The sequence below is a fragment of the Lethenteron reissneri genome, chromosome 12 (genome assembly GCF_015708825.2).
Source record: "Lethenteron reissneri isolate LAM-NWPU_2019-01 chromosome 12, ASM1570882v1, whole genome shotgun sequence".
NCBI classification, from domain to species: Eukaryota; Metazoa; Chordata; class Hyperoartia; order Petromyzontiformes; family Petromyzontidae; genus Lethenteron; species Lethenteron reissneri.
In genome coordinates this window covers 233,636-261,606 of record NC_083790.1, presented here as the reverse complement: position 1 = coordinate 261,606, position 27,971 = coordinate 233,636, and the positions used below count along the sequence as shown (strand labels likewise).

The following is a 27,971-nucleotide window of genomic DNA, read 5'->3' as shown; positions in this document are numbered from 1 at the left end:
TCAATGAGGTCAATGAGGTCAATGCCCAACAGATTTATTCGCGGCAACGCGTGACGGTACACAGCGCTCGCTCCATCATGCATCAGTAGCCAAGCACTGTAACGGTTCAACCTTACTCTGACGATAAAAACACGCACACGGATGAATGAACTGAATAAAAGCACAAGTAATGCAATTGTAATACAGCGCAGTATCTTTAAGCCCCCAGGTTTAAGATGATCGCCGCCCTGCGCATTCACAAGGCGACCGCTCGAGGACGCCGAGGTGCACGTGGCAAGGGCACAGCGCCATGCACACGTCAGATACAGCTCCAATGTAACACGGAGGGGTTCGAGACCAATATCATTGATAATACATGTTTTTTGGGTTGGATCACGTAAATACAAGTGTCGTTAACCCAGCACAATTCGGGCAAAATCGACCGATGAAGCTGGTTGTAATCACCAGCGAAACCTCGGACTCGAATTGTAAATGTTGTGGGTTTACTCTCCAACACACAAGCGGTGTGCTGAAGTGGTCACGAATTGGCGCGTTCTGTTCACGTGACAGACCTCACTATTGGGCTGTCGGGTCGTGGTGGGTGAACGACACATTTATATTTACGCAATCTAACAAAAACTGTATTATAAATATATATATGCGAGTGTGTCATGTGTTTCCTGTGTGTGTGTAATGAGTTTGTTTTACCCTAAAACACCCAGTACTGTATGCAGATTATCCGCAGGCTGGCCGTGTGTGTGTATATATACGTGTGTGTCTGTGTGTGTGTGTATATATACGTGTGTGTCTGTGTGTGTGTGTATATATACGTGTGTGTCTGTGTGTGTATATACATACGTGTGTGTCTGTGTGTATATATATACGTGTGTGTATGTGTGTCTGCGTGTGTGTACAGAGACACTATACACTTTACATCCACGCAAACCCAATCACGACGCTCGAAAATTAATAAACAGACACGGCCCTGGCACAAAAACGATGACAACCACATCCAGAAGGGAGAGGGGGGGGGGCTCCTTCTGGGTTTGGGAGGGAAGGCAGGGCAACCTCCCGACCCTGAACCCTCGCCCCAGACCTGATTTTATAACATTGGTTCCTCCCCCGACTCCGGACCTCCACCCTCTTACACGGGAGAGCCTCGTTGAGTCTCAAGGAGGACGAGTGCGATACTGCTACACTGGGAGTGTTTGGTATATTCATCAGTCACAACCGGAGCGTCCGCACAGCGCCAGCTCAAACTCAACGAGCATTACACAGCAGCACGCACCATCTCAACACCCCCATTGGCAGCCCCCCTCCCTGTGTGGGACAAGGCGACTACAACACAAACTACTTGGTGATACTGCAATCCATCTCGATGGCCTCCCTGGGTTATGAAGAAGGGTCATTGCCTGAAACGTCGCCCGTATAGATTTTCCTTATAAGGCCACGGTGTTATTGGCGAACGAGTCGAGGTTTTTCCGCTAAGGGCGTTTGGCTCCACGTTGGAAGAAACCGGGGAACCCAGAGAAAACCCACAAATACAATAACACGGCCGCTTTACGCTCTACACAGATGGATTTAAGAATCCATTATATACACTGCAGCAACGGACGATTGATTCTTGAACCACTGTGACCCTAATCCCAACCCTGACCCCGGCTCTAACCCTAGCCCTGGGGTGGGGGCAGCAGGTGGAGGGGGGGCAGGTAGGCAAAGTGGTTTCTTGTTCAAATGAGCATTGAGATACTGGTGCTCACCTCGACATTCCACACTAACATGGCCGGGGCTAATATGTCCACGTGATAGCCACTGTCGATTCGCCAGTGTTGACCGACTGGATCAAAAATCGAGGTAACTCCCTCCATACCCCCCTGCACCCCCCCCCCCCCCCCATCATTCGGCCACAATGTTCTTTTTGTTTAGGATCTTCATGAGCCCTTTGGACATGAAGTATGGCTTCTCCACCGAGCCATCGTTCTTCTCCAGGTCTTCCACTGCGGGAGGGACACGGACACGTGAGGGGTGGGTGGGGCCTTGGCTGGAGTTGAGTGCCACCCAGAGGAGTAGGGGGGGGGGGTCCCCGAGCTCGGGGAGTCTGGGGGGCCGGTGGGCATTGAGCTGGAGGGTGACAGATCGGCGGGGCCCAATAAGGCAACGGGCCCCATAAGGCAGTGCACCCCGTAGGGATAGTGACCCCCTAGCCAGAGCACGGTGGACCCCGTAGGGATGGTGACCCCCTAACCAGAGAACGGTGGACCCCGTAGGGATGGTGACCCCCTAGCCAGAGAACGGTGGACCCAGTAGGGATGGTGACCCCCTAACCAGAGCACGGTGGACCCCGTAGGGATGGTGGGGGCCTTTATTCAGAGGGACGGGAGAGCCCGAAGGGGCCCAGAGGAACGGGGGCCCCAGAGGGAGGGGTCCCTCAGTCGGAGGACTCCTGGGCGAGCGTGGCCCCCGGCTTCCCCAGCAGCTGCAGGAGGCCGGGGGACATGAGGTAGGGGCGCTCCAGAGAGCCGTCGTTCCGCTCCAGGTCCTCGCCTGGGGCGGTGGTGGTGGGGTGGTGGTGATGGGTGGGTGAAGGTTGGGTGATGAAGGTGGCGATGGAGGTTGGCGATGTGGGGTATTGATGGGGAGGTGGTGATGGGGAGGTGGTGATGGGGAGGTGGTGATGGGGAGGTGGTGATGGGGAGGTGGTGATGGGGAGGTGGTGATGGGGAGGTGGTGATGGGGAGGTGGTGATGGGGAGGTGGTGATGGGGAGGTGGTGATGGGGACGTGGTGATGGGGACGTGGTGATGGGGACGTGGTGATGGGGACGTGGTGATGGGGACGTGGTGATGGGGAGGTGGTGATGGGGAGGTGGTGATGGGAGCGTGTGTGCTTAACGGAAATATGAAAGTTGCCAATCACGCAGGACAGATGGAAATGAAGGAGAAGGTAGAGGAGGAGGAGGAGGCGGAGGAGGAGGAGGCGGAGGAGGAGGCGGAGGAGGAGGAGGCGGAGGAGGAGGCGGAGGAGGAGGCGGAGGAGGGAGGAGAAGGGAGAAGAGAGGAGGAGCACCTCAGTTAGACCACAATCACCGTCCGCAGCAGCATGAACCCCATCAGATAAACACCATCAGCAGAAGGGTCACAGAGGAGTGGAGATCACATGGGTACAAAACACAGGCAAATGCATCATCTCCCAATGGCTATCCACTGCTGGATGAAGGCCTCCTCACACCACCAGCCAGTGCTACAACTAACCATCTGTCCCTCTATACCAACGATACTCAGCCACACGGCCGTCCTTCTGAGAGTCGATCTCATCGGCACGATTGGCTACGTACGGTGCGAAAGAAGTTCAACATCCGCAGCATTGGTTCAAGCAAACTCTGGGAGGGGTTTCGTCACGCGGTGTCTCGCACGGCGTTGCTTCCTTCACCAACCTACAATGAGCGGAGTGAAGCATGGTCAGCAAACCCCCAGGAGAGAGATGTCGATTGAGAGAAGACGAAAGGAAGAAAAGATGGAAGCTCAAGAAATCCAGGACGCGCGTTTGTGCATGCGTATCCGAGTGTGTGCGCGCGTTGGCACGCGTGTGAGTGCGCGCCTGAACGAGCGCGCCGTGTACTCACAGAAGCACAGGAAGAGCGTGTCCACACACATGCTGTAGACGCTGAAGAAGCCGTGGGCTACCATGTAGGAGCCCACCACCACCGTCTGGGTGGAAACACACACACACACACACGCGGACGTGACACGGACACACACGCGGACGTGACACGGATACACACCCACAAAGACCCCCCCCCCGTCTCGCCTTAACAGGCTGTTGGGGCAAGTGCTGTTAGTGAGCACCAACGCGGACCAATGCGGACCAACACGGCGCCCGAGGGGGTGGGTGGCCACGCACAGCCACCTGTCTGCCCAGCGGCACGACCGGCAAACGCGCCGCCTCAATGAGTCGTAGTCGTCCGGCGCTCCGCTCGTTGTCGCGAGCGTCGCTCCTCCGCCCCCCACTATCGTTGCAGGGCGACTGCCTCTAACCGCCCAGTGAGCCTCACGGCGCGTCTAGCCCGGCGCTGCCCAGGACACGGATACACCGACACGCACGTCCATTTCTGACGCACCCACCCAGAATCAAGAGAGGGGAGAGGCACTGGACCCCACCCCCACCGTTGGCCCCCTGACTGACGCACGTGACCCCCTTCCCCTCTGACGCTGCCCCTCCACGTGCCCCCTCAGCCCCTGCTCCTCACCAGGATGGGCACCCAGTAGTAGTTGAGCACCGGGTGAGTCGGGATGAAGGAGATGCGGCCGGAGAAGAAGAAGAACGCCAGCACGCCTGCCACACGTGGGGCGAGGGATGGGGGGGGGGGTGTTGTGACGGGGTGTTGTGACGGGGTGTTGTGACGGGGTGTTGTGACGGGGTGTTGTGACGGGGTGTTGTGACGGGGTGTTGTGACGGGGTGTTGTGACGGGGTGTTGGTGTTGTGTCTCACCCACTGCTCCAACCACCAGCAGCTTCCCCATCATCAGAAGAAAATCTGTCACCTTGTCTAGCACCACCACTCTGCAAGACATCATCATTACCACCACCATCATTATCACCACCGTCATCACCACCGTCATCACCATCATCAACACCACCATTATCATCACCATCATCATCATTCACCACCATGATTACTATCATCTTCACCATCGTCAAGGCCACCATTATCACCACCATTATCATCACCATCATCATCGTTCACCACCATGATTACTATCATCTTCACCATCGTCAAGGCCCCACCAAGGCCCAAGAGAACCCACTGGGATCCCACAGAGGCCCCAGTGAGACTCACGTGACCCTGTCATGACCCCAGTGAGACTCAAAGAACCCGAGTGGGACCTATAGGACCTACAGGGCCCCATAGGAAGCACGGCTGGATGAACAGCGAGACTCGTGGGATCTCGGAGTAGGACCCCAGTGGGCCCCCGGCGGGCCCCCTCACCGCACGATGTTTCGCATGAGCAGGAAGAAGGCGTTCTTGGCCGAGACGCAGAAATTCTTCCCATAGATGGCGACCTGGGTCACACACGGGGTGGACACGCGGGGTGGATCATTGTGAGTGGGGGGGTGACAGTGTGTGAAGGTGGACATGATGATAGTGGTGGACAGAAGTAGTGGTGGATGGTGGAAGTGGTGGGCGTGAGGAGGTGGTGTGAAGGTTGGTAGTCATGTGTGGTGGAAGTGGTTGTGGTGGACGTGGTTGTGGTGGTTGTGGTGGATGTGGTGGTGGTGGTGGTTGTGGTGGTGGTGGTGGTCACCATGATGTAGGCATTGCGGTTAAGAAACTTTATGAACTTCTCCAGACACCAGAAGCAGCACTTGAGGCAGCACATCACGAACCGGGCGCACTTGTTCTCCGACACTACTCGAGACACGCAGAGACACAGAGACACGCAGAGACACAGAGACACGCAGAGACACGTGGTTACACAGAGACACGCAGAAACACGTGGTTACACAGAAACACGCGGAGACACGCGGAGATACACACACAGAGACATGACGAGATACACAGAGTAAGAGTTTGAATGAGTGTGTGAGTTTGTATGTGAGCGAGTGTGTAAGTGTGTATTTGAAAAAGCAAGTGTGTGTGTCAGTGAGTGTGTGTGCGAGTGTTGCTGAGTGTGCAAGTGTTGGCGAGTGAGCGCGTGAGTGAGCGCGTGAGCGAGCGCGTGAGTGAGCGCGTGAGTGAGCGCGTGAGCGAGCGCGTGAGCGAGCGCGTGAGCGAGCGCGTGAGCGAGCGCGTGAGCGAGCGCGTGAGTGAGCGCGTGAGTGAGTGAGCGCGTGAGTGAGCGCGTGAGTGAGCGCGTGAGCGAGCGCGTGAGCGAGCGCGTGAGCGAGCGCGTGAGCGAGCGCGTGAGCGAGCCCGTGAGCGAGCGCGTGAGCGAGCGCATGAGCGAGCGCGCGAGCGAGCGCGCGAGCGAGCGCGCGAGTGAGCGCGTGAGTGAGCGCGTGAGTGAGCGCGCGAGTGAGCGAGCGCGTGAGTGAGCTCACCTCTGAGCTTGTGGTCGATGTACTCCAGCATGACGCGGATGAGTTGGACGATGGCGAGGATGAGCGATCCGAATGCCAGCGAACCCGTGTGGTACCTACATCACCATCACCGGCAACACCGCCACGGTCGCTGCCAACATTACCACCAGCACTACCACCACTGCCATCACACTCGTGCTGTACGCGCGGAACACGGCCAAGCCGGCTCGGCTCGAGTACACGGCACTGCCACGAGCAGTACGCTCGTGGCACTCGCTCTCACCGCAGCGTGCGTCCGAAGGAGGAGAAGACGGGGCAGGGGGGGATGTCTCCGGGCTTGCTGGGGGCCCAGTAGTAGGAGGCGAAGGCCCCCGCCAGGGTGCAGTGGCCCAGCGCGATCACGAAGTTCATGGCCCAGAAGAACGCAAATACATTATACACCTGGGGGGGGGGGGGAGGGGGGGGTCATCACCAGTGATAGCATGACAGGTGACACCATTATCATGATGCTCAATACAATCATCATCATGATTTTAAGCATTATCACCATGCTGTAATCATGTCAAACTATCATCACCCCCACCATCATCACCAATCTCTCCATCATCATCTATATATATAAAATCGCGAATCTGTCTGTCTGTCTGTGGGTCGCCGGACCATACGCAGTTTCATTGGACGGCGGTTGCCCCTGGCAACGGGTAGCGACGCCTTCGCTGCTTTCATTGGACGGCGGTTGCCCCTGCCAACGGGTAGCGACGCCTTCGCCGCTTTCATTGGACGGCGGTTGCCCCTGCCAACGGGTAGCGACGCCTTCGCCGCGGGGTGGACGCCATTTTTAATTCCCGTTAAAAATAAGCGCACGCATTAACACGTGACTCTGAGGTAAATTCATCAAAGTTTCACGTCCTCTTCACTCCCCCCCCACCACAATGTGTGCAATTACTATTATAGGGTCGGTAGATTATAAAATTATAGCGATTAGACAGTATTATTGTAGCGCGGGGGGGGGGGGGGGGGGGAACGCCACCCGTACCCAGCCTCAGCCGGGTGGGCAATTTAGGCGAGGCCGGAGGCTCTGCACGGTGCTAGGCCTCGACACCCACCACGCGACTCTGAGGTAAATTCATCGAAGTTTCACGTCCTCTACAGAGTGGTGAGGGAGGGAGAGTGGTGAGGGAGGGAGAGTGGTGAGGGAGGGAGAGTGGTGAGGGAGGGAGAGTGGTGAGGGAGGGAGAGTGGTGAGGGAGGGAGAGTGGTGAGGGAGGGACTCAGCCTCAAAACGAGTAACTGGTGTGGCGTATTAACATCGCCACTGGGGAGACAAAGGCGGCCGGGCGTGGTGGATACAAGTCCCGGGCGAAGCCGGGTAGTACAGCTAGTCATCGTTATTTTCACTATCACCATCACTGGCATCACATCACCACATCACCACCACCATTATTAAAAGCCACTACGTAATCACCACCACCACGTCGCCATCTCGCCGAGCAGCACCTGCAGATTGAAGATGTTGCGGTGGTAGAGGTCCTCTCCGCCGAAGCTGGTGAAGATGCAGCTGGCGCTGGGACAAGCGGCGAAGGCGGCCGAGATGTTGAACGTCTGTGCCGAGACAGAGAGACGCCGCGGGCGTGACGCGCCACTCGCACGCTGCACCCGGAACGCAGCAGAGCGGCGTGGAGCTCCAGCGCCCTCTGGTGGTCACCCCGTGGCCCAGCCCCGTCTATCCCAGCCCCGTCTCTCCCAGCCCCGTCTCTCCCAGCCCCGTCTCTCCCAGCCCCGTCTCTCCCAGCCCCGTCTCTCCCAGCCCCGTCTCTCCCAGCCCCGTCTCTCCCAGCCCCGTCTCTCCCAGCCCCGTCTCTCCCAGCCCCGTCTCTCCCAGCCCCGTCTCTCCCAGCCCCGTCTCCCCCAGCTCCGTCTCCCCCAGCCCCCGTCTCCCCCAGCCCCCGTCTCTCCCAGCCCCGTCTCTCCCAGCCCCGTCTCCCCCAGCTCCGTCTCCCCCAGCCCCGGTCTCTCCCAGCCCCGTCTCTCCCAGCCCCCGTCTCTCCCAGCCCCCGTCTCTCCCAGCCCCGTCTCTCCCAGCCCCCGTCTCTCCCAGCCCCCGTCTCTCCCAGCCCCCGTCTCTCCCAGCCCCCGTCTCTCCCAGCCCCCGTCTCCCCCAGCCCCCGTCTCCCCCAGCCCCCGTCTCTTCCAGCCCCCGTCTCCCCCAGCCCCGTCTCTCCCAGCCCCGTCTCTCCCAGCCCCGTCTCTCCCAGCCCCGTCTCCCCCAGCCCCGTCTCCCCCAGCCCCGGTCTCTCCCAGCCCCGTCTCTCCCAGCCCCCGTCTCTCCCAGCCCCGTCTCTCCCCGCCCCCGTCTCTCCCAGCCCCCGTCTCCCCCCGCCCCCGTCTCTCCCAGCCCCGTCTCCCCCAGCCCCCGTCTCTCCCAGCCCCCGTCTCTCTCTCCCAGCCCCCGCCTCTCCCAGCCCCCGTCTCTCTCTCCCAGCCCCCGCCTCTCCCAGCCCCCATCTCCCCCAGCTCCGTCTCCCCCAGCCCCCGTCTCTCTCAGCCCCCGTTTCTCCCAGCCCCCGTCTCTCCCAGCCCCCGTCTCCCCCAGCCCCCGTCTCTTCCAGCCCCCGTCTCCCCCAGCCCCGTCTCTCCCAGCCCCCGTCTCTCCCAGCCCCCGTCTCTCCCAGCCCCGTCTCTCCCAGCCCCCGTATCCCCAGGGCCCGTACCTCTGGGGAGCAGTGGGTCCCGTTGAGGGAGGCGCAGGCTTCTCCGCTGCTGTTGGGCCCCCCCGGCACCACCGCCTTGTACACGGCCACACCCGACGTGGCCAGGTAGCTGAGCGCGCGGGGTCAAGGGTCACACCGCGTGGATGCATAGCGGCGGCAGCAGCAAGTTGGTGGTGGTAGCCGAGGAAGGGAAGATGTAGAGAAGGTGGATGAGCTTGAAGAGGTGGTGAGGATAAGAGCTGGATGACGACGTTGATGAGACGCATGACGAAGTGGCCGATGAGGTGCATGATGACGAGGTAGAGGATACAGAGATGTGATGGCCCAGTAGCTGATGACGACGGCAAGCAGCACGAACGTGACGATGGGGAAGAGGAGCGACGACATCATGTGGCCAATCGCCCTGGGGGAGACACGGGGGTGTGGAGGGGGGGGCGCAGACATTGGGGATAAATATCTGAACCAGTCCTGGGCCTCCCCTAGGTCGACTCAGCCTTAAACGAGCACCTCGCGCGGCGTGTAAACATTGCGACCCCCCCCCCCCTTGTGTGCGGTGCCGGCCTTCAAAGGTGCTACTCGCGAACGGCACTTGCGCGTGCGAGTCTGTCAAGGCTACACGGGGGACGTTCGTCTTTGTTAGCGAGTCCTACTTGCTGCTCTCCTTGATGAGGGCTATGGCGATGAGGATCCTCTTCCTGAGGAACACCACCAGGAGCAGGATCACCACCTCCAGGATGCACAGCAGGATCACTGAGGGACACGGGGGGGGGGTGTACACGTGATGAGGTGGACACAGGTGCACCGTGTGTACAGGTGTCTGGTGTGTACACAGTTCAGCAACAACGTAGTTGAGTACACAGGTAAGGGGGGGGCAGGTGAGGGGGGTGAAGGTGAGGGGGGGCAGGTGAGGGGGGTGAAGGTGAGGGGGGGGCAGGTGAGTGCGGGGCTCACTGATGGCCAGCCAGGTGTCCCGCACTTGCAAGTAGACCCGCAGGTCGGTCTGGAATCCGAGGTCTGTGATCTTGTTATCCGCCCCAGGTCTCCCCTTCAGGTTCACACTGTACTCCCAGTAGCAGTGGTAGATGCCTGGTGGGGGGAGGGGGGACACGGGGGGGGTGGTTATGGGGAGGGGGGACACGGGGGGCATATGGAGGGTAGACACGGGCAAGACGCGGGGTGGGTGGTGGGGGGGGACGCGACGGGTACCGTATCCGACGATGGCGACGAGGGCGACGAGCATGACCCAGACGATGACTCCGGCCAGGAAGCGAAGCAGCACGAGGAAGAGCAGACTGAGCAGCAGCGCGATGCCCAGACCGCTGCACAAACACCACAAAGATCCCCCAGGGAGCTTTAACAGACTGCTTGGGAAAGTGCAATTAGCGAGCACCTACAAAGGCCGGCACGGCACACGATGCGGTGGCGTGGACAAAGCCCGTCTCGCCCGAGTGCCGATGTTGGCACGCCGCACCAGGTGCTCGTGCGAGGCTGAGATGACCCAGCGGCAGGCTCAGGACAGATTCGGATAATCGTCGTCACCGATGTTGGCCTCGAGCGAGGACCGGTGCACCACCGCTCACTCTTGAACAAGAAAAAAAGATCCCCCTATAGCCTTGAACGGAGCATCTATGAAGTAATTATTTGAGGCTGGGTCGACCTAGAGGAAGGCCCAGGACCGGTTCAGATAATCGTCACTGGGGTTGGCTGTGAGCAGGAATCGAACCTGGTACGCCAGGTTCATAGCCCAGCACGCTAACCGCTACACCACCGCTCCCCATTACACGCCCGCATGGACACGCACACACGGCAATGTATACACACCAACGTGTACACAATAATCCATACACACCCAAACATAGAAACCGCGATGTGCAATACAGCAATGAGTGCCTGCCAATGTTCACACCCCGACACGCGCCCACTCATGGTTGGCCGCGTACGGTGCAAAAGAAGTTCAAGATACGTACGTACATTAGTTCATTGCGACGGGTTACCGTGGAAAGCCTCACCGAGTCTCAAGACTGCTTTTCAGGAGTGTCCTGTCAAGATATTGCTGCGGTGTGCAATACGAATTTGAGTAATTTGCAGTGAACTTTTAGCACTGGGATGCGGTTTGGCCAATGCCAGTTCCACTGTGTGTGTGGGCTCAGCTATGGTAGGAAGTCGGAGACCCCGGAGGAAAGCCACGCGGAACAGGGGGCGAGAATTCAAACTCTACGCAGAAAGACACCCTAGTCGGGAGTCGAACCCAGGAATTTCTTGCTATGAGGCACGAGTGTCATCACCCTGCCACCAAATGGGTAAGGGAGTGGAGTGAGAGGGTGGCTGAGTCGGTGGGTGAGTGAGTGGGTGGGTGGGTGAATGGGTGGCTGAGTTGGTGGGTGGGTGAATGGGTGGGTGGGTGGGTGGCTGAGTTGGTGGGTGGGTGAATGGGTGGGTGAATGGGTGGGTGGGTGGGTGAATGGGTGGGTGGGTGAGTGGGTGGGTGGGTGAATGGGTGGCTGAGTTGGTGGGTGGGTGAATGGGTGGGTGGGTGAGTCGGTGGGTGGGTGAGTCGGTGGGTGGGTGAATGGGTGGCTGAGTTGGTGGGTGGGCGAGTGGGTGAGTGGGGAGGTAGGTGAGTGGGTATGTGAGTGAGTGAGTCGGCGAGTCGGTGAGTGTTCGGGTGAGTGGGTAGGTGAGGAGGAGGGCTCCGTGGACTCACATGAGGATCCAGTACCAGGATCGCGCAAAATCCTCAAATACTTTCATGCCCACCTGACGCGCGTCCATGAACTTAGAGATCCCCCTGAGGGGGGGGGAGTAGGGTGGGGGGCACGAAAGAGTGAGGCAGCATTACACCCCAGCCCCCCAGTCCACTCACTCACTGCTCTCACACACACACAGAGCCTACAACACACACACCCTCCACACACCCTACACACACACACCCTACAACACACACACACCCTACACATAGAACAACCCCCTACACACACACACCCTAATCATAGAACAACCCCCTACACACACACCCTACACACACCCTACACACACAAACACCAATCGAAGGGATACCTGACCGTCTCCCCCCAAAGAGAAAACCACACAATCAACTTGGGAGGGGGGGGGGGACAGGGCAGGTTCAGAGAATCGTCGCTAGTGTTGGACGTGAGCGGGAATAGAACTCGGATCTCCGAGTTCGTAGCGCAGAACACTAACCACGACCCTGCTGTCCCCAGCCTCTCACGCGGACACGCAGACCCCCCCCGCCCCCCCCCCCGCTCCCCCCCCACGCCCCCTGCGCCCCCTGTGCCCCCCACGCCCCCCGCGCCCCCGCGCCACGTACTTGGCCCCCTTCTGGATGTCGGTGGCGTTGAGCAGCTGTCCGTTGCCGTAGTTGATGGAGCGGTTGCCGGCGACGCTCACCTCGCTGCGCTCCGTCACGAGGCGCGGGAAGCAGCGGCCCTGGACTGGTGAGCGGGGAGCAGCAGCAGCAGCACACGTGGTGAGCGGGGGGCGGTGAGCGGGGGGCGGTGAGCGGGGGGCGGTGAGAGGGGAGCGGTGAGCGGGGAGCGGTGAGCGAGGGGCGGCGAGCGGGGGGCGGTGAGAGCGGAGTGGTGAGCGGGGAGTGGTGAGCAGGGAGTGGTGAGTGGGGGGGTGATGGGGGGGACGAGTGTCGCTGTTTTCTTAGGTCGTGATGGTTATTTATGAGTGTAGATGAGTGGTGTTCACGAGTGTTGGTGAGTATTGGTGAGTGTTGTGAGTGTGGTGAGTGTGGTGAATGTTGGTGAGTGTTGTGAGTGTTGCGAGTGTTGGTGAGTGTTGCGAGTGTTGGTGAGTGTTGTGAGTGTTGGTCACTCACAGGGCTGGCTCGGGAAGATGATGGACGGGCACTGCCTTTTGGCCAGGATGTCAGCGGGGCTCAGTGCCTACAACCACAACCACAGCCACAACCACAACCATAGCTACAGCTACAACCACAGTCACAACCACAGCCTCAGTAGTGAGACAGTCACAACCACAACCATAGCTACAGCTACAACCACAGTCACAACCACAGCCTCAGTAGTGAGACAGTCACAACCACAGCCTCAGTAGTGAGACACAACGTGAGCACGCCCCCCGCCCCCTGCCCCCCGCCCGCGCCCTGGTCCCCCACCTGCCCCACGGTGAAGCCCGGCACACAGAACTCGGCGTAGCTGCTCATGCCGCCGGGGGTGGCGACGGCGGCGAGGAGGCTGTCAAACTTCTCCGGGCAGCGCTTCACACAGATCTGGGGGGGGGGGGGGGGGGGAGGTTGAGGCGTTACAAATGTAAAACATCACCAACGCCGCTTCCGTGCGAGTGGGTGAGAGGCGCTGACAGCACTTGCCCCGACAATCTGTTAAGGCTATACGGGGGATTATTTTCGTCTCGTCTTTGTCTCGTGTGGGCACCTGTGTGGTGAGGCACTGCAGGTTGAGCAGGGTGGCGGGGCTGGCGCATTTCAGTATGTCGAAGTAAAACAGGTACGGCTTCTCCCTGCGACACACGTGCGCGCAAACACACACACACACGCACGCGCAGATAACGCACACACGTGCGCACAAGACGCACGCAACATTCCGTTGGCACGCCGTGTCCAGACGGAGCACGTGGGGTCACACGGGGTCACGCGGGGTCACGCCGACCCTCTAAGATCCCCTCGCGAGTGTCGCGTTGGGCCACGCTTGGGTCGACGCAGTTTCAAGCGAACTTCGTCGTAGATCTACTTGATAAATGCAGCGCGGTAAAAGCTCGGGACAGATGAATTTGTTTGGCTATCGGGTGATGGAGGATCACGACCACACAACTTGGCCAAATCGTGACGCGGGCTAACCTACACGCCAACCACGAACCAGCGGTCTCCACGCTGCGACGAGGCGCTCGGAGCGGGGCCACCGCCCCCCCTGCCCCCTCTTACCAGAGGCCCCCCCCCCCCAGACAAATTTGGGGAGTGCCCTCCTTCGTACGTACGCGTTGGGGGAGCCCGGCTGTCCGCAGAAGTGGCCGTAGCTGTCGACGGGATGTATGACCTGGCGCGGGTCTCCATGCACCCATGCTGCCGAGACACAAAGATCCCCCGTGGAGCAGTGAACAGACAACTGCTGGGGCAGGTGCTGTTAGCGAGCACCTGTGAAGACCGGCATGGCACACAATGGCGTGTGTAGCAGCACCACGCCTGGCCGCCTTTGTCTCCCCAGTGCTGATATTTATACCCATTCAAGGCCGAGTCGGTCCTGGGGACGCAGACCACGATACCACTGCTTCCTCCAGTTGTGCAGAGCGAGCGAGGGTGGGTGAGAGTGGTCTTTGCTTGTGTGTGGAGTCTGTGTGTTCTGCATGAGTTTCCTCCTCTGAGTTCTCCAGTTTCCTCCCATAGCTAAACAAACACAGAGTCAGAGTGGATATTGTGCCAAACCTCCCGGTGTTGAAACTTCCCTGAAAATCACTCGGCAACATCGCTCCCTACTGTGAAAACTTGGCAAACCCCTCTTGAAAATGAGTCTTGAGACTCAGTGAGCTTTACCTGGCTAAATAAATAAATAAATAATGAGGTATTTTATCACGTGAATACGCGCATGAACAATCTTATTGACACAGCAATGAGTAGGGCCGTCCATACTCACACCAGCATCTCCCCCTCCCCTCCCCTTTCCCTCTCTTCCCCCTCCCCTCCCCTCCCCCTCCCCTCCCCCTCCCTCTCCCCTCCCCTCCCCCTCTCCATCGTCGTCTCACCAACGATCCCCACGGCGACGTAGCCCAGGATGAAGAGAGAGAAGAGTATGCAGCAGACGATGTCGGTGCAGCTCCTGATGAGACGCACACACGCACACGCTCGTTAACATGTGTACATATATACAGCGCCACGCCCGGTCGCCTTTGTCTCCCGAGTGGCGATGTTTACATTTGAGGCTTAGTCGACCTAGGAGAGGCCCAGGACTGGTATTGGCCATGACTTGGGTTCGTAGCACAGTGCGCTAACCACTGCACAGCCCGCTACACTCCCGCACACACCCACACACACACACCCATACACACACACACCCACACACCCACATACACACCCACACACACACCCACACACACCCACACACACACACCCACACACACCCACACACACACACCCACACCCCACACACCCACACACACACACCCACACACACCCACATCCACACACCACACACCCACACACACACACCCACACACACCCACACACACCACACACACCCACACACCACACACACCCACACACCACACACACCCACACACCCACACACACACACGTGCTTCCTTCCTTCAGGTACATCTCCCAGAACCATATTAGGGGTCCCCCCCCCGACTTCTCCCCCCCACCGACTCCAGATCTCGCCCCACCCCCCAGGTGGGGACTCACCGTTTCACCACGGGTCCCCTGAAGTTGGGGTCATGCTTGTTCGGTTGTCCTGAAGAACACAGACACACACACAGACACACAGAGTTACACACAGACAAAGTTACACACAGAGAGAGAGTTACACACAGACACACACAGACAGACACACACACAGAGACACACACAGACACACAGACAAAGACACACACACAAACACAGACACACACACAGACACAGAGACGCACACAGACACACACACGGAGACACACACAGACACACACACACAGACACACACAGAGACACACACAGACACAGAGTTAGACACAGACACACACAGAGACACACAAAGAGTTACACACAGACACAGACACACACACAGAGACACACACAGACACAGAGACACACAGAGACAGACACACACAGACACAGAGACACAGAGAGACACACACACACAGACACAGGGACACACACAGACACAGAGACACAGGGACACACACAGACACAGAGACACACACAGACACAGAGACACACAGACACACAGACAGACACAGAGACACACACAGACAGACACAGAGACACACACACAGACACAGAGACACACACAGACACAGAGACACACACAGACACAGAGACACACACACAGACACACACAGAGACACAGAGACACACACAGACACAGAGACACACACAGAGATGCACAAACAACACGCGCTGACACAGATACCAGACCCGTGTGGGCGAGAGGGTGGATGTATGAGTGAGTGATACAGGGGAGTGAGCAAGTGAGTTTGTGGGTGAGTTAGTGAGGAAGAGATTTGGTGAGTCAGCAGGGGAGTAAACGAATGTGCAATTTAGTTATGGAGTGGGTGAATAACTGGGTGGGCGAGTGAGTAGTTATGGAGTGGGTGAAGAAGTGGGTGGGCGAGTGAGTAGTTATGGAGCGGGTGAAGAAGTGGGTGGGGGTGAGTTAGTGAGCGATCAAATGACAGAGTGACAATCGTGAAGCAGACAAGACGGCTCTTTCACATATCCGTCTTTCCACATGAAACTCGTAAGTATTTTTTACACGTTAAATCAGCCACACACGACCTTCTGGGAATACATAATTTCAGCAGCATTGATTCAAACATGCAAACTCTGGACGGGTTTCGACAGTGTCTCATCATCAGTCAGACTTGCTTGAGCAAGTGCTGGTCAACTGCCAGCAGTTATAGACAAGGACCCTCTCTTTGAGATGTGGAGTGGGTGAGTTAGTGAGTGAGTGTTTGTAGAACTTCTTTCGCACCGTATGTAGCAAACGGTGCTAACGCTGCGCTACGAACCCGGCAACCCGAGTTCGATTCCCGCTCACGGCCAACACAAGTGACAATTATCTGAACCGGTCCTGGGCCTCCCCTAGGTCGACTCAACCTAAAATGAGTACTTGGTGCGGTGTGTAAACATGGCCACGAGTGAGACAAAGGCGGTTGGGCGTGGTGCTGGCCACCCACCCTCTCGGTGCCTAACCGGCCTTCACAGGTGCTCGCTAACAGCACTTGCCCCAAGTCTGTTAAGGCTACACGGGTGATCTTTGTCTTCGGAGTTGGTAAGTAGGTTTGTGTGCGAGTTAGTGACGAAGTGATTCAGTGGATGGGCGAGTGAGTGGATGGGTGTGAATGCGAGTCAGCTGATAGGTGGGTGGTGAGTGGGTGTCTGTGATTGTAACGGCGTCTGCTGGAATGGATTGTTGGCCCGAGTGCAGTGCTCGGCACAGGCCTCCTCATTGTGCACAGAGTGCCCCGCCTGGCCTCAACTCGCCACAGGCCTCATTGTGCACAGAGTGCCCAGCCTGGTCTCAACTCGGCACGCCACATTCCGGCGGGACACACCTCGCGATGGCGACCAATCACGCCTGGCGACTAGCCACAGCTCGAGCGCACGTACGTGCCCACCTCCTAGAGCCTACCCGGAGAGTACACACTCACCCCGCACACCACATCCAGTATAGCTCTCGCTACACCAATAGCAGTGGACACTCCTTTCTCTCCACGCATCGCTTGACACACACCCATCGCCAGATCACAGTCCCAACACGCGTTTGTGTCGCGTGCAGACAGCGGCGGGCACGTGCAAGCAAACCGCGTGTGTGCGTGAGTGTGTGCGTGAGTGTGCGCGTGTGTGTGCGTGTGCGCGCGTGTGTGGGTGCGTGTGCGTCTAGTGTGTGTGTGCGCGTGTACGCGTGCGTGTGTGGGAGGTGGCTCCAGTTAACAGCAGAGGTCTCACTCCGAATCAGTCGAGCGGCAATATCTTGTCATCGGTTGCGTAACGCAGTGTGGAAGCTACCTGGTCTGTCGCTCCGCACGAAGCTTCGTGGACCCCCCTAATTGAGCATCTTCGCCGTTTGGAAACATTTAGGCTGGCCTGCCTACGATCCATCCTGGGTTTAACCAGGCTGGATTGTGTGAGGAGCTCACAAATCCTTAAAAGATCTGGCCAAAGTCCCATCGGTGAGCTCCTCCGGCAGGCAAGGCTGCGTTGGCTGGGTCATGTAGCCCGCATGCCCAGCTACCGCATGCCTAAACGACTTTTGTTCGGCCGGATAGAGGGGGCTAAACGGGCGCGGCACGGGCTAGAGAAGAGATGGAGTGATGTGGTACAGGAGGACGTGGAGTTGAGTGGACTTGCCGATGACTGGTACCAGCGGTGTCAAGATCGGCCTCTGTGGAGGAGGCTCGTGACGGACGCTACTGGGCAGTTGGAGGCAGTCGCCCTCCAACAACAACGGAGGGCGGAGGAGCGACGCTCACAACAAAGAGCGGAGCGCCGGGTGGCTAAAGCACAGCGAGTTGGTACAGTAGGGGGCACAGGTGGTGCATCAGCCAGTCATCTCGGTCATCTCGGTCAGTCGACCCGTGGCACCTGCTGGGTCTGCCCCGTGACCTCCTGCCAGCGGGCGTTCGACACTTCACGTAGCCTCAAGGTGCACTTGGCCTGGCACAAGCGTCGTGGTGACGTCACCGCCACTTAGGTGGCGAATGGCGGTTGTTGTTGTTGTTGTGTCTATATGTGTCTGTATGTATGTGTGTGTGTCGGTGTGTTGCGGCCAACACCAGTGACGATTATTTGAACCGGTCCCGGGCCTCCCCTAGGTCGACTCAGCCTAAAATGAGTACCTAGTGCGATGTGTAAACATCGCCGCTAGGGAGACAAAGGCGGCCGGGCGTGGTGTTGGCCACCCACCCCCTCGTGTGCCGTGCCGGCCTTCATAGGTGCTCGCTAACAGCACTTGCCCCTACAGTCTGTTAAGGCTATACGGGGGATCTTTGTGTCGGTGTGTGTGTGTCTGTGTGTCGGTGTGTGCGCCTCAGTGGGCACTCTAAAACGGGAGAGTGCCGCGCGCCGCCAGCACGTCAGAGGGGGGAGGTGGCGCAGCGATCCATTGAGCGGACCGCCGTCGGAAGGTCGCGACTTCAACTCCTGGCTGGGGAAGTTGACTCAGCCCATCATCATCCCGGGGTCAATAAAATGAGTACGACTTTGTGGGGTAGCCAGCAGCGGTTGCCCTATTAATAAACTCGTCCCCGCCATAGCAACGTGGAGTTTGCACCACTGGCTCAGGTGTAAATAGGACATGAGCACCATTGCATCAAAGCTCATTTGAGCAGAACATCGCTTTGACACACAAAGTGAAAGGGGCTGATATATAATAAAGACAAAGATGCCCCTTAGCCTTAACAGACTGCTAGGTACAAGTGCAAAAACGAGCACATCTCAAGTCTGGCAAGACAACCCAGTGCTGGCCAACGCCACGTCCGGCCGTCTTTGTCTTCACAGTTCTGATGTTTGCACACCACACCAGGTACTCATTTAAGGCAGAGTCGACGGTTCACATATATATGCCGTCACTAAAACCGGCCGCGAGCCCGATTCGGAGCGCAATGCAGCACTCCCCGCCGCCACGCGCAGGAGGACTCACACACCGCGGGGTGGGGGGGTCGTGCCTCCTCCAGGTGACCTCCTCTCATCGTCTACCTGCGGCGACAGGCGCGGCCTCTCACGCAAAGCAGCAGCAGCAGCAGCGAGGCAGAGACGCGCTGGGACCCGCACCGAGAGGAGCACGTTGGGCCGACGTGTCCTTGTTTACTGGGTGACGACGACAACGATGATGACGATGGTGTCGAGGAGGTGGTGGATGATGTGGCCGAGAACCCCCGCGGTCAGGCCGGGTGCCTCCCTGCCTGACCCTCTCCCTGCCTGACCCCCTTCCTGCCCGACCCCCTTCCTCGTCCCTCCGCCCGGGTCGCGCTCCCCGCGGGGCCCCTCACCGTAGTCCGAGTCCGCCATGGCCGCGTTCAGGCGCCGGGAGCGCGGCGGAGGTAGTCTGCGAGCTCCTGTGGCGAACAGCGCCGCGACCTGTGCCGGGCAGCGACGACTCGGAGAGCAGAGATTCCGGTTCTGCCGAGCCCTCCCACTCACCTGCACCCACACCCTCCCTCTCTCCCACTCAGCTGCACCCACACCCTCCCTCCCACTCACCTGCACCCACACCCTCCCACTCACCTGCACACACACCCTCCCTCCCACCCACTCAGCTGCACCCACACCCTCCCTCCCACTCACCTGCACCCACACCCTCCCACTCACCTGCACACACACCCTCCCTCCCACCCACTAACCTGCACACACACCCTCCCTCCCTCTCTACCCGGCCCCTTTCCTCCTCACTCCCTCCCTGACTCAGTCACCCTCTCACTGACTCACGAGAGTGAATGAGCAGAATGGATGAGTAGGCAGAGTGAATGTTTTAATAAAGTATGAATGAGGGGAATGTGAACACCTTGAATGTAAACGACACTGCTTGAGCCAGACAGACTCATCCATGAACGACTCTCCAGCCGCACCGACCTCCGTGTCACAGGGCAGGTGGCGAGCCGCACTGCGCCACACAGGGGCAGCTGCCGCTGGAGGTGCCCCATCACTCCCTCCCCCATCGCTCCCTCCCCCATCGCTCCCTCCCCCATCGCTCCCTCCCCAATCGCTCCCTCCCCCATCGCTCCCTCACCCATCACTCCCTCCCCCATCACTCCCTCCCCCATCACTCCCTCACCCATCACTCCCTCACCCATCACTCCCTCTCCCATCACTCCCTCACCCATCACTCCCTCACCCATCACTCCCTCACCCATCACTCCCTCACCATCACTCCCTCCCCCATCCTCCCTCCCCCATCCTTCCTCACCCATCGCTCCCTCCCCATCGCTCCCTCCCCCATCGCTCCCCCCCATCGCTCCCTCCCCCATCGCTCCTCCCCATCGCTCCCTCCCCCATCGCTCCCTCCACCCATCACTCCTCTACCATCACTCCCTCACCCATCACTCCCTCCCCCATCACTCCCTCCCCCATCCTCCCTCTCTCCCATCACTCCCTCACCCATCACTCCCTCACCCATCACTCCCTCCCCCATCACTCCCTCCCTATCACTTCCTCCCCCATCACTCCCTCACCCAGCACTCCCTCACCCCATCACTCCCTCCCCCATCACTCCCTCCCCATCACTCCCTCCCCCATCACTCCCTCCCCCATCACTCCCTCCCCCATCACTCCCGCCCCCATCGCTCCCTCCCCCATCACTATCTCCCCCATCACTCCTCCCATCTCCCTCACCCATCACTCACCCATCACTCCCTCCCCCATCACTCCCTCACCCATCACTCACCCATCACTCCCTCACCCATCACTCCCTCACACCATCAACTCCCTCACCATCACTCCCCATCACTCCTCACCCATCACTCACCCATCACTCACCCATCACTCACCCATCACTCCCTCCCCCATCACTCACCCATCACTCCCTCACATCATTCACTACTCACCCATCACTCACCCATCACTTCCTCCCCCATCACTCCCTCACCCATCACTCAGCCATCACTCCCTCACCCATCACTCCCTCACCCATCACCTCACCTCCCCCATCACTCCCTCCCCCATCACTCCCTCCCCATCACTCCTCTCCCATCACTCCCTCACCCATCACTTCCCTCACCCATCACCTCCCTCACCCATCACTTCCCTCACCATCACTCCCTCACCCATCACTCCCTCCCTCAGCACTTCACTCCCTCCCCCATCACTTCTCCCCCATCACTCCCTCACCCATCACTCCCTCACCCATCACTCCCTCCCCCATCACTCCCTCCCCCATCACTCCCTCCCCCATCACTCCCTCCCCCATCACTCCCTCCCCCATCACTCCCGCCCCCATCGCTCCCTCCCCCATCACTATCTCCCCCATCACTCCCTCACCCATCACTCCCTCACCCATCACTCACCCATCACTCCCTCCCCCATCACTCCCTCACCCATCACTCACCCATCACTCCCTCACCCATCACTCACTCACCCATCACTCCCTCACCCATCACTCCCTCACCCATCACTCCCTCACCCATCACTCACCCATCACTCCCTCACCCATCACTCACCCATCACTCACCCATCACTCACCCATCACTCACCCATCACTCCCTCCCCCATCACTCACCCATCACTCCCTCACTCATCACTCACCCATCACTCACCCATCACTCACCCATCACTTCCTCCCCCATCACTCCCTCACCCATCACTCACCCATCACTCCCTCACCCATCACTCACCCATCACTCACCCATCACTCCCTCCCCCATCACTCACCCATCACTCCCTCCCCCATCACTCACCCATCACTCACCCATCACTCACCCATCACTCCCTCCCCCATCACTCACCCATCACTCCCCCATCACTCACCCATCACTCCCTCCCCCATCACTCACCCATCACTCCCTCACCCATCACTCACCCATCACTCCCTCCCCCATCACTCACCCATCACTCACCCATCACTCACCCATCACTCCCTCACCCATCACTCACCCATCACTCACCCATCACTCCCTCCCCCATCACTCACCCATCACTCACCCATCACTCCCCCATCACTCACCCATCACTCACCCATCACTCCCTCCCCCATCACTCACCCATCACTCACCCATCACTCACCCATCACTCCCTCACCCATCAGCGCTCTCTGTCAAGGTTCCTCACCCACCTCCCTCCCCGCGGCTTCGTTTCCGCTCTCGCGGTCCGGCTCCGCTAACGGCCCCAGCGACAGCTCCACCCCCACTCAGCCTCACCACATAAACAACCTCAACACACACACAGTCTCACACACACACAGTCTCACACACACAGACTCACACACACACAGTCTCACACACACACAGACTCACACACACACAGACTCACACACACACAGACTCAACACACACAGTCTCATTACACAGTCTCACCACACACACAGTCTCACACACACAGACTCACACACACACAGTCTCACACACACACAGACTCACCACACACACAGACTCACACACACACAGCCTCACACACACAGTCTCACACACACAGTCACACACACAGTCTCACCACACACACAGTCTCACCACACACACAGTCTCACCACACACACAGCCTCACACACACACAGTCTCACCCCCGCACAGGCTGAATCCACTACAAAGACATAGAGCCCGCTGCAGTGTTTGCTATACTGTTGGAGCAAGTGCTGTTAGCGAGTTGGTATACACTCTTTTACCCAAAGACAAAGATCCCCCGTGTAGCCTGGGACAGACTGTTGGAGCAAGTGCTGTTAGCGAGTTGGTATACACTCTTTTACCCAAAGACAAAGATCCCCCGTGTAGCCTGGGACAGACTGTTGGAGCAAGTGCTGTTAGCGAGTTGGTATACACTCTTTTACCCAAAGACAAAGATCCCCCGTGTAGCCTGGGACAGACTGTTGGGGCAAGTGCTGTTAGCGAGCACCTATGAAGGCCGGCACGGCACACGAGGGGGTGGGTGCCCAACACCACGCCCGGCCGCCTTTGTCTTGCCAGTGCCGATGTTTACACATCGCACCTCATTTGAGGCTAAGTAGACCTAGGGGAGGCCCAGGACCGGTTCAGAGAGTCGTCACCGGTGTTGGCCGTGAGCGGGAATCGAGCCCGGGCAGGTCACCGCGACACGACCCACTCACTCGGGGCACGCGCACGCCGCCCACAGCGTGTCGGGGGGGGGGGGCAAGTCGCGACTCACGGCACGAGCAGGCTGAGGCTCAGCTTGGTGGTCATCGTCAGCGGAGGCAACGATTAAGCAGGGGGCATCGTGAACATGTAATCATTAAAGGCGAGCTGCAGTCATTACAATCGCTCCGACTTATTGCATCATGCGATTCGCACGTTGAGACAGTGAATGTCACAACCGGTCTGCTTGTGTTGAGCCACACGCTGCTGTCAAGATCCACCCACACAGAGGGCCAAGTGCGTGGCTGATGGGATGTGTTAAATATGTTGATAGATTTTTTTTCGCGGAGAGATCCAACACGTGGAGGGGGGGATCTGCCGACTCATTGTGGTGCCGGTTGGGTGAGGGAGTCTCGGCTCTGTGAAGGTCGGGGTGGGTGAGGGGTGGGTGAGGGTGAGGGGTGGGTGAGGGGTGGGTGAGGGTGAGGGGTGGGTGAGGGTGAGGGGTGGGTGAGGGGTGGGGGTGGGTGAGGGGTGGGTGAGGGGTGGGTGAGGGGTGGGTGAGGGGTGGGTGAGGGTGGGTGAGGGTGAGGGGTGGGTGAGGGGTGGGGGTGGGTGAAGTGTGGGTGAGGGGTGGGGGTGGGTGAGGGGTGGGTGAGGGGTGGGGGTGGGTGAGGGGTGGGTGAGGGGTGAGGGGTGGGTGAGGGGTGGGGGTGGGTGAGGGGTGGGTGAGGGGTGGGGGTGGGTGAGGGGTGGGGGTGGGTGAGGGGTGGGTGAGGGTGGGGGTGGGTGAGGGGTGAGGGGTGGGTGAGGGGTGAGGGGTGGGTGAGGGGTGGGGGTGGGTGAGGGGTGGGTGAGGGGTGAGGGGTGGGTGAGGGGTGAGGGGTGGGTGAGGGGTGAGGGGTGGGTGAGGGGTGAGGGGTGGGTGAGGGTGGGGGTGGGTGAGGGTGGGGGTGGGTGAGGGGTGAGGGGTGGGTGAGGGGTGGGGGTGGGTGAGGGGTGGGGGTGGGTGAGGGGTGGGGCCGGGTTCGCTCTGCGTTAGCAGCGTTCGACTTGAGGGTCGTGTTATTGTGCATGCTAAGAGTGAGGATGGGTGCCGGTGTGTTGGTAGTGCCTATGGCGCTGCTGCTGCTGCTGTTAGTTCTGGCGCGAGTGCTCGCACGGTCACCACCAACACCGACACCGCCAGGGTAGCGACGCCCCGTGGGGGCGGCCCGGACTGTCGGGGCGAGCGCCGCGAGCGCGCGTTGAGGCCGGCGCGGCGCACGAGAGGGTGGGGGCAGCACCATACCCGGCCACCTTCGTCTCCCTAGTGGCGATCTTTACACAGGTGCTAATTTGAGGCTGGGTCAACCTAGGCGGGGCCCAGAACCGATTCAATCACTGTCACCGATGTTAGCCGCGAGCGGGAATTGAACTCGGTTCGCCGGGTCCGCAGAGCCACGCGGGAGCTGTGGCACCGCCGCCGCCTCCGCTCCTCCAGCAGCAGCTGCAGCAGCTGCTACAGCAGCAGCTGCAGTAGCAGCAGCGGCGCTGAGAGCGCTGTAGCTGCTGCTGCTGCTACTGCTGTAGCAGCTGCTGCTGTAGCAGCAGCGGCGCTGAGAGCGCTGTAGCTGCAGCTGCAGCTGCTGCTGCAGCAGCAGCTGTAGCAGCTGCAGCTGTAGCAGCAGCGGCGCTGAGAGCGCTGTAGCTGCTGCTGCTGCTGCAGCTGCTGCTGCTGCAGCTGCTGCTGCTGCAGCTGCTGCTGCTGCAGCTGCTGCTGCTGCAGCTGCTGCTGCTGCAGCTGCTGCTGCTGCTGCCGCTGCTGAGAGCGCTGCGGATACCGGTGCGTGGTGGCGATGTGGGGCGCCTGCCATCCTGCTTTTAACTGCTCGGCTTCGGAAATCACGCACAGATTCCTCCCAAGTCACTGATCTACGAGATGACGGCCAGAAATAGCGGTAGAGCACAGGGGCCATGAAGCCATCCCGAGAGGGAGACCCTCGTGAGCCGCGTGACGGCGACTCGCGCCGATGCCAATGTAGCGGGACCCTCCTGAGCACGAGTCTTGAGACTCAATGAGACGATCTCAAGTTGGTTTAGTGTTGTTTACCGAGTAGAGCCTCACTGAGTCTCGGGACTCATGTTTCAAGAGGGCCCTGCCAAGTTGCCGCAGTTGGCGGGGCGGGGGGAGGGCGGGGAGGGCGCGGTTCGCAAGCGAGGAGGAAACCGGAGAACCCGGAGGGACGCGGTGCACAATGAGGGTGGATCGTGCAGACTCCACACAGACCCCCCCCCCCCACACACACTGCTGGGGCGAGTGCTGTTAGCCAGCTCAGATGAAGGCCACACGCGCACTTCCATCCACTCGCTTCCATCCACTCGCACACTCACGCTGGAGCTCAGGGCGAGAACACACAAACTCACACGTGGAGCGGTGGCGCATTGGTTAGCGCACTCCGTTATGAAACAAACAGACCAAATTAGATTCCTGGTTACGGCTAACAATCGGTGGCGAATTACATAAGCAGCACATCTGAACCGGCCAAGATCACACCAACCCCTTCACCACCGTGCACTGACCATCGTGGTGAAGTATGGTCAAATGACTTCCCTACGACCCGTCGCCCGGGGTGGCCCCTCATCCAGCAGTGGACTGGCGCCATCGCTCCCGTCACGGCACGTTGCGCTGGCCAGGACTGAAGCACAAGCGACTGGCGTGTGACACGTCTTGTCAAGAGGCCGAGGCCTCCCGTGGCTTCTGCCTTGAACAAACACTGGGCGGGTTGGGGTCAGGGCTCACCACGCGGGGATTTCGCGACAATTGTTACGACTCACAAGGCGTTTAAACATTTACCGATGCAGGCATTAAACGGTGTGGATCACTCTTGGTCAATGATCAGTGAAAGTGCATTTGTTCACGTGACAGCTTTATTTATTCGGCTGCGTGTGGTGGAGGAGGGTCCACGACACACATCGGCGTTGTGCTCACGCGACTTGACCCAGCAGATCAACTCGGAATCACGGGGTACATGCTGATAGCAGAGTCCTCCTACTGCCCCCCCCCCCCGACTGTACACGCAGATGCGACACGCATCACTACACAGGCCCACAATGCAGAGAGGCAGCCATGATCACGCCTCCTTCACACAACAGCCCCTCCACATCGACATGCATTTGCACATCCCACCATCAGCCACACGGCCCCGTGCATCGTGTGAGCAGCATTGCTTCAACACGAGCAAACTCTAGACCAGGATCGACATTCGAGTATCTCATCAGTAGGATGTCTGTGTGTGGTGTCCCATCAGTAGGATGTCTGTGTGGTGCTGTGTCCCATCAGTAGGATGTCTGTGTGTGGTGTCCCATCAGTAGGATGTCTGTGTGGTGCTGTGTCTCATCAGTAGGATGTTTGTGTGGTGCTGTGTCCCATCAGTAGGATGTCTGTGTGTGGTGCAGTGTCCCATCAGTAGGATGTCTGTGTGTAGTGTCTCATCAGTAGGATGTCTGTGTGTAGTATCCCATCAGTAGGATGTCTGTGTGTGGTGCAGTGTCCCATCAGTAGGATGTCTGTGTGTGGTGTCTCATCAGTAGGATGTCTGTGTGGTGCTGTGTCCCATCAGTAGGATGTCTGTGTGTGGTACAGTGTCTCATCAGTAGGATGTCTGTGTGTGGTACAGTGTCTCATCAGTAGGATGTCTGTGTGTGGTGCTGTGTCTCATCAGTAGGATGTCTGTGTGCTGTGTCCCATCAGTAGGATGTCTGTGTGCAGTGTCCCATCAGTAGGATGTCTGTGTGCAGTGTCTCATCGGTAGGATGTATGTGTGTGGTACAGTGTCTCATCAGTAGGATGTCTGTGTGTGGTACAGTGTCCCATCAGTAGGATGTCTGTGTGTGGTGTCTCATCAGTAGGATGTCTGTGTGTGGTGTCTCATCAGTAGGATGTCTGTGTGTGGTGCAACACCGCACTGAGGGTGCGGTGTTGACCGTCGCAGGCTCCTGAGAGGTCGCAGAGGCGAGGGGGTGGGGGGGAGACCTTCATCCAGCAATGCACTGATCCTGGCTGATGATGGTCGCATAGGGAATCATAGACGTACACGGCCTTCAAGCGACCCACTGCTAGGTGAGGCTCTAGACAACGGGGTACCCTTGCAGGGCTTCCCCAGGGACCACCAAGCCACGGGGACTTGTAAAGGAAGGGCTATGCAAGAGTTCACCTGGTCCAGCCAGGTCCCAGCAGATCCCATCAGCACACATCACCACGCGTCATGACCCAACAGCCCCATCAAGACCGACCGTCTTGGTTGCCACCCAGATCCACCAGACCCACCCGAACCCACCAGACCCACCAGACCCACCCGGACCCACCAGACCCACCCGGACCCACCAGACCCACCCGGACCCACCAGACCCACCCGGACCCACCAGACCCACCCGGACCCACCAGACCCACCAGACCCACCCGGACCCACCCGGACCCACCAGACCCCCTCGGACCCACCAGACCCACCCGGACCCACCAGACCCACCAGACCCACGTGGACCCCACGACGACCCGGCCCCGCTGCTCACCGTAGAGCGCGTCTCCGTCATCCGCTGCCATCGCGGGAGCGAGGACGGCGTCAGCGGCGAATGATGGTGGTGATGATGATGCCTCCTTTGCAGCGGCTGATGAATCTGGCTAGATGCCGATGATGAGTCAGGGCTGATGCTGGTTATGATTACGGTGGATTAGCGAATATAACGATATGGAAACAGGCGCGACGATGATGATGGTGAAGAGGAGAAGCCGCGAGTGTTGATGTTGATGATGACTTCAGCATGTGGAGTCCGGATGATGCAGGGGCGGGTTGCATCCCTA

General features: G+C 59.2%; 1 protein-coding gene across 3 annotated transcripts; it reads right to left on the bottom strand.

The window, feature by feature from the left end:
* Window positions 1-9: 9 nt before the first annotated feature.
* On the bottom strand, window positions 10-27,971 carry LOC133341685 (choline transporter-like protein 2). Of its 3 annotated transcripts, none has more exons than XM_061550286.1 (23): window positions 27,683-27,971; window positions 15,105-15,153; window positions 14,447-14,520; window positions 13,685-13,769; window positions 13,126-13,210; window positions 12,849-12,962; window positions 12,552-12,618; window positions 12,036-12,159; window positions 11,412-11,495; window positions 9,914-10,026; window positions 9,659-9,793; window positions 9,358-9,457; window positions 9,018-9,110; window positions 8,708-8,816; window positions 7,494-7,598; window positions 6,280-6,437; window positions 6,018-6,112; window positions 5,282-5,385; window positions 4,966-5,039; window positions 4,468-4,538; window positions 4,225-4,310; window positions 3,601-3,685; window positions 10-1,976 (listed from the first exon to the last, which is right to left on the bottom strand). In XM_061550286.1, the coding sequence occupies exons 1-23, from the start codon at window positions 27,711-27,713 to the stop codon at window positions 1,876-1,878; spliced, it is 2,142 nt and encodes a 713-aa protein (XP_061406270.1). In that variant the 5' UTR covers window positions 27,714-27,971; the 3' UTR covers window positions 10-1,875. The 3 variants fall into 3 exon arrangements, with proteins under 3 accessions (XP_061406270.1, XP_061406268.1, XP_061406269.1); XM_061550284.1 differs by lacking the exon at window positions 10-1,976 and adding an exon at window positions 1,987-2,523; XM_061550285.1 differs by lacking the exons at window positions 10-1,976; window positions 27,683-27,971 and adding exons at window positions 1,987-2,523; window positions 19,388-19,526.